Consider the following 6,398-nt stretch of genomic DNA (forward strand, 5'->3'; position numbering starts at 1 on the left):
CAACTTTTCTTGATTTCTCCTTCCCCTCTGTATTCTGCTGAAGTCAAACTAAATCCTGTTTTTTAAGTGACTCCGTTTGAGTACTATACCACTTTGTTTAATAAAGGATTTCCTTTTCTTTGACACTTGGAGGTTGTTAGCTGTATTCCCTTTTCAGCATGACAGGAGTGAGAACACCTCTGTCTCTTTAATGTATTGTCAAAAGAATCAGTAAAATTCCAATAAGAATCCAAGTTGTTGAAGAAAATACCCTGCATGGATAACTGAAGAAGGGGTCATTTTCTCTTTTGTTGTAGAAAGCCTTGAAAACAATGTACTCCTTTGAGTGCAGTGAACTTTTAAGAGCAAACAGCATTTGCTTAGCAGCAAAAAAACTTCTTTTCAGTACATCATTAAGCTGGTATCTTCCCCATTCTGTGGGAGTTCAAGTGAAGGTAAAACACTTCTGTGGGGTTTCTTAAGTATTTTCTTAGGACTTGAGTAGAGTCCTAGTATTTTGCTGACTGATTTTTATGCAGGCAAACAGAGTTTCAGGATTACTGCTAAGCAGGATTTCTGACTTATGGGATCACTGGGGACATCTTTACATTTGAGGGTTTTTCCTCAAACAGTGTGCCTGAATACAAATAAACTTGTTTTTTAGAAAACCTTTCATGACATGGAAGAAATTGTGGAATTAAACTGAAGTTTGTTTTTTGCCTGAGTTGTTAGAAGGGCTCATCTGGTCCCATAGTTATGACAACATGGATTTTCAGGCTGAAAATTCATTTGTCTGAAGTCAAAGGTGCACAGTAGCCAAGGGTCCTGTTGTTGCCTGGCAAGTCATTCAGTAGCCACGGCCAGTGTAGCTCCTAGTATTGGTTGTGTTGGGGTGTGCAAACCCACAGAGGATTTTAGTGTTTGGCTTGAATGCTTCAAACAGATGGTGAGAGACAAAGTAGTGAGGGCACAGACTGGTTTGTAAGCTTACTCCTTGTCTTACCAAGAATATAGGTAGCAAAACTCTTAAAGCCCTTCCTGAAGTTAGAGAACTTCAAAATTCAGTAATTTCTTAATATTTCCTTTGGTTTTTTGAATTTTCAGCTGGTTGATTTTGAAGCCATGACAGCACCCGGGTCTGAAGCGTTTACCAAAATAGCAAGGAGCTGGATGAATCTAAAAAGGTAAATCCTTTTGTTCAGATGGGGAATGGGGAAACAAAATATGAAAGACTTTATGTAAAATTCAAACCTATATTAAGAAATGTTACTTAGAAATTATGAGTTTAATAAAGGATTCAGTGTATATTTTAACACTGTTTAGGAATTGATGAGAAGTTTTGCATTTACAGACACAGTAGTGTATTTCCAGTCTAACAGAGTAGGTAATAGTCTAGACATCCAGTTATGTGAGTAAACTCTCTGAGGAAATTGTTTGGGGTAATGTTTTCTTCATTTTATCAAGTGGGTTATATTTGTCTTTTTATATTATGGCTTATCACTGGCAATGAGTGAACAGAGCAAGGGGAAATTTTTGACCCTTTTTAAAAATTCCTATGGGTCTCTTCAAACTGTATATCCAAAGTAATTTGCTTATCCTTTAGTTCTGTTTTGATTTGGAGATTAAGTGTTTTCAAAGTAGGTAGACATTTTAAATATGGAGAATTACATTACTTAGTATAGGTGCATGACTTTTGTGGAATGCTTCAAATTTTTGATTTTCATATGAATTTATAATTTAATACTGCATAGATTGACAAGGAATTAATATTATGATTTGGGTGTATTTAATTGGTCCCCTAGTTGTTATTCCCCATACAAAATCTAAAAATCAGGCCAGACACAACACCAGTTCTAGTATGCTTCAAGTCAGGGTCAAGACTTAGTGTTCTGAGAGAATTGGCCAAGGTCCTTACAGGGCCATCTATAATCTTGGAAACATGGTGCACATCAGGGGACATTCTTGGTTACTGCAGGAAAGGAAATCTTGAGTTCCTCTTCAGGGAGGTCAAAAGGAAACCCAGAGAGACTGTAGGCTGGTCAGCCTCATTTTGATCCCTGGGGAAGCCATGAAGTGAGTCCTCATTTCAGTTGATATGGAGAAAAAAGTCACAGAAAACAATCCATGTGGCCTTACCAAACATTCTGTGAGCCAGTGATGGTTCTCTGTGGTCAAAACTGACTTTTGGGGACGATGAGAACAATCAATATTGGGTTTTTTTATTTACTTCAGCAGGGCTCCCACGGTACTCTCATATCAAGATAGCACATTATAGTCTGGACAAAAGGACAACTAGATGGATTAAGGTGATGTTTGGATAACCAAATTTAGGGGGTACTCAGCACTTTGGACCACACCTAAAGTACTGCATTCAGCTGCAGTAGAGACCATAATAAACCAGAACAAATTCAGTGTAGAGACACCACTATGGCCAATGGTCTGGAGCACATGCCTTAACAGGAGAGAGCTGGGCTTGTTCAGCCTCAAAAAGATCAGGCTTTGATCTAAGAGCAGCTCTGCACGACCTATGAGTGTTTGGTGAGAAGACAAAATGCCATGTGCATGAGCTGAAACAATATTTAGACTTGGCCTAATCTTTTCATCAGCAGACTGCCCAAAGAGGCTGTGCAGTCTCCACCCTTGGAGATTTTCTAGACTTGGCAGGATAAAGCCCTGACACCCTGATTTGACTTCTCAGTTTACCTTGCTTTGAACAGGATCTTAGATCCCATACCTCCTGAGGTCTGGTCCAACATCCTAGAGTCTGTGGAACTCTGCAGCTGCTCTTAGTGCCAGACATCTCACACTGATGTGTGTTACTTAACTTTATTATCAGGGGTCCTGAGCCCGGCAAATTTCACTAGACTGCCCCTTTTCACTAGAAAATCCCTTCCTAAAGGAAGAAGGCTAATAAGATTCAAGGACATCTTTGTGAAACTCAGGCTAAAAATCTACTTGTAAATGAGTAAACTTCAGTATTCATTAAGGAATGACGTTTCTAAACTACAGGTGTAGCAAGTTGTGGATTTTATTAGAAGTAGTCTGCACAAATATTGAGACATGCTTGTCTTGGAAATATAAAATTATTTATGGTTCCCACAATTTTTTTCAGTAATTCTCTCAGTTATATACTCTTCTTTATTAATCCTCTGTTCATGCTGGTTTTGGTTTTGTGGGTTTTATTTGGTTTTTTCTAAAGACATATCTTACTTCCTTCTTGGGAGTAAAGTCAGCTTAAGACATTTCAGTGCTACCCATGTGTTTCTGACTCTCTCAGCTGTACTGTTGAAACTTATGGGAATCCATGTCAAACCAGATCAGGGAAGTCATTTGTGTTTAAAATAACCTTGCCCAAAACAATTTATTTTTAACCAATAACATTTTGTAGTATAGTAGAACCTAGGAAATTGCTGGGTCAAATTAGAGATGTATAATAGGTGAAGAAATGTGCCAGAGTGGAGAAAATGCTAAAGTTGCCTTTGCTGAGGAGAAAAAAAAAAAAAAAGAAATCTGAAGAACTACAGCCCAAAGGACTTGATGTAGTAACATGAAGGTAATTAGCTTGAGTGGCTTATTTGTCTGTGGTAGACAAATAATAGTGGATGTGGTAAATAAGGCTGGAAGACTTAAAGCAATACATTTTTTCTTTAAATTCTGCTGCTTTGGAAAGCTCTTCTATATAGACATTGTTTTCATTCTGTATGGTGATGGAGTAGTCATGAAAAGCAAGAGCTGTTTGTGAACAGCAGATTCTGAGAATCATTGAATCATTCAGGTTGGGAAACAACTTTAAGATCATTGAGTCCAGCTGCTCATCCAGCACTGTGTTCACCACTAAACCGTGTCCGCAAGTGCTGCATCCACACGCTTTTGATGACTTCCAGGAATGGTGGTTGTTGCACCATTTCCCTGGGCAGCTTATTCCAATGTATTCACCCTTCCCATGAAGAAGTATTTCCTAATATCCAGTCTAAACCTTCCCTGGCACAACTTGAGCTCATTTCCTCTGGTCTTGTCCCTTGTTTACCTAAGAGAAGAGGCCAACCCCCATGTGGCTACACCCTCCTTGGTGAGTGGTTGTAGAGAGCAATAAGGTCATCCCTGAGCCTCCTTTTCTTCAGGCTAAACAACCCCAGCTCCTTCAGCTGCTTCTCCTTAGACTTGTGCTCCAGACCCTTCACCAGCTCCAGCCCTTCTCTGGACTCACTCCAGCACCTCAGTGTCCTTTTTGCAGTGAGGTGTCTAAAACTGGATGCAGCACTCGAGGTGTGGCCTCACCAGTGCTGAGTACAGGGGGCCGTCACTGCCCTGCTCCTGCTGGCCACACTATTGCTGACAGAGACCAGGATGCCACTGGCCCCACTGCTGGCTCATGTTCAGCTGCTGTCAGCCAGCACCCACAGGTCCTTCTCTGCCCAGCAGCTCTCAGCCACTCTGCTCCAAGCCTGCATGGAGTTAATTCTTGACACAGGTCCCAAATTTGTTGGAGAAAATGATAAGAAAAAAGTCTAAGTTAACTAAATTCATGTGTTAACTTGCAGGTAAGTTATAAAACTCATTAAAAAATAACTTTTTTTTTTTCTCTTTCAGTATTTCACCTTCTTACAAGAGCCTGCCATCGGTATCGGAGACTTTTCCAACTCTGAGAACAATGATTGAAGTACTAAATACAGATTCATCTCATTGTCTAAAAAAAACTATAGTTGTTGTATAATTTATACAAATAAAAGGCCAAGAGGTACTGCTTTGTAAATTATTTTGAATGACAAATTATGATCAAAATGGTTTGATTTTATTTTGGTTTTTTTAATAGAACAAACTTAATTGACTGTTTATCACCAGTAAAAGAAATCTTCCTGTGACCAATAATATTAAAGAGGAAAAAAGAAGTAGAACAACTACTTTTTCATATTAAGACACACTCTAACAGAAATAGTTATTCAGGGGCCAAACTGAAGAGCAGTAAGAAACTTGATCAGTTATAAACTGAACAGACTGCAGGTGAAAATTTATTTAATAAAAAAAGGAAAGTAATCTTCATTGGAAATAACACTATACTACTTCTCATTGTTTTTTTCCAAACCTCTGCACAGAAAACTTAGAGCTCTTCCATGTGTGAGTAACTGGAGTATACTCAGGCATTTCATGTACTGCAGCCCAGTGAAGGAACAGATGTCAGCTTAAAAGAATGGGGTTCAGGGATGCATCATTAGGAAACAAAACCAAACCAATTACTTATTTGGAGTTAGGCTCTTGGTGAGCAAATGTCAGAAAAACAACAATCTCCCTTTCCAAGTACCCATTGGTGATGGTTGGCAAAAGTTATTAACAGATTGACAGGATTGAAGTATATTGAGAGCGCTAGCTAATGTTCCTTGAGTTGTTTTTTGTTGGACAGACTTGGCAGCATTCTGGAAAGGCAGGTTTCCTTAACCAAACCTTAATAAAGGTAAATTTGACCACCTGTCTGTTTAGTACTAATGAATGTGAATTCTAAACTTTATTGATCAGAATTTCTGTAAAGGGCAAAAGTAGGTATTTTTTTGCAAGTAAGGATAAAGAAGGCGTGTAAGTTTTCATTAAAGGAATTGGGATGCTGTCCATTTGTGACACAGGTATTCCCAACATTCTGTTCCTAAGTACCTCCTTCTATCCCACTAGCAATAAGCTCTGTTTGCTTCCTCTGTTTAAAAGTCTCGAAGTTTAAGAAGCCTCTACTACATTTCATTAAGGAGGAAAGGAATTATTATTTTCCTGGAAAAACATGCCTAACTTTTTACCTTGATTGTGTTCTAATGTGATCTTCTAAGCCTCTTCTAAGTTTCGTTATGCCCTGTATTATTCATTGAGAAAGGGGAATTATATTGGCATTTGACCAGACTGTCTTGGGAACATAAAAAGGAGGGGTTTTGTTTTGGGGTTTAGACCAGAGGGAGTGGAGAAGGGGAAGGAAAAAACTTCCTGGACAAACAAACCATGTACAGTTGTCTGGGTTTCCTTGTCCTCATTTCTTACTCCTGTGACTGGCTTTGTCCCCACTCCCTGGTGGCAGACAAAAGAGATTAATGGGAGATCCCGGGAGGGTTGGGGTAATGTGTGTTACACCTCTTAGGAGAGTGTGTGTGTGTGCCTGCAAACGTGTTTCAAAGGCTTCTTTCTCTGGGCGTGAGGCAGATGACTAAGAAAGAAAGCGAGCTCAAGTCAAGTGCTCTCAAACAAGTTTAACAAACAAAACAGGATTATATAACTGGGCTGGTATGTGATGACTTGGGGAACTGTAATTACCTCCAAAGAACCAAGTATGTGGAGAAATCTAATTATCATTTTCCATCCTCTTCTGTGTCATCTTAGACAGCTGGTCTAGCGATACCATTTGAACTCTTAAATGAGAACATAAATGTATTGCAGCCCCAGTCATT

The 6,398-nt window shown here is 39.2% G+C and overlaps 1 protein-coding gene across 2 annotated transcripts in view; it reads left to right on the forward strand.

Moving 5' to 3' along the window:
- TTC13 (tetratricopeptide repeat domain 13) overlaps positions 1-5,443 on the forward strand; it is a 41,630-nt gene extending 36,187 nt beyond the window's left edge. For both annotated transcript variants that reach the window (XM_074537449.1, XM_074537450.1), the window contains exons 22-23: positions 1,084-1,163; positions 4,570-5,443. In XM_074537449.1, coding sequence (XP_074393550.1) covers positions 1,084-1,163; positions 4,570-4,693 — 204 coding nt within the window. In that variant the 3' untranslated portion in view covers positions 4,694-5,443. The remainder of the gene's footprint in view (positions 1-1,083; positions 1,164-4,569) is intronic.
- Positions 5,444-6,398: the final 955 nt, after the last annotated feature.

Source organism: Zonotrichia albicollis, chromosome 3 (assembly GCF_047830755.1).
Source record: "Zonotrichia albicollis isolate bZonAlb1 chromosome 3, bZonAlb1.hap1, whole genome shotgun sequence".
NCBI lineage: Eukaryota > Metazoa > Chordata > Aves > Passeriformes > Passerellidae > Zonotrichia > Zonotrichia albicollis.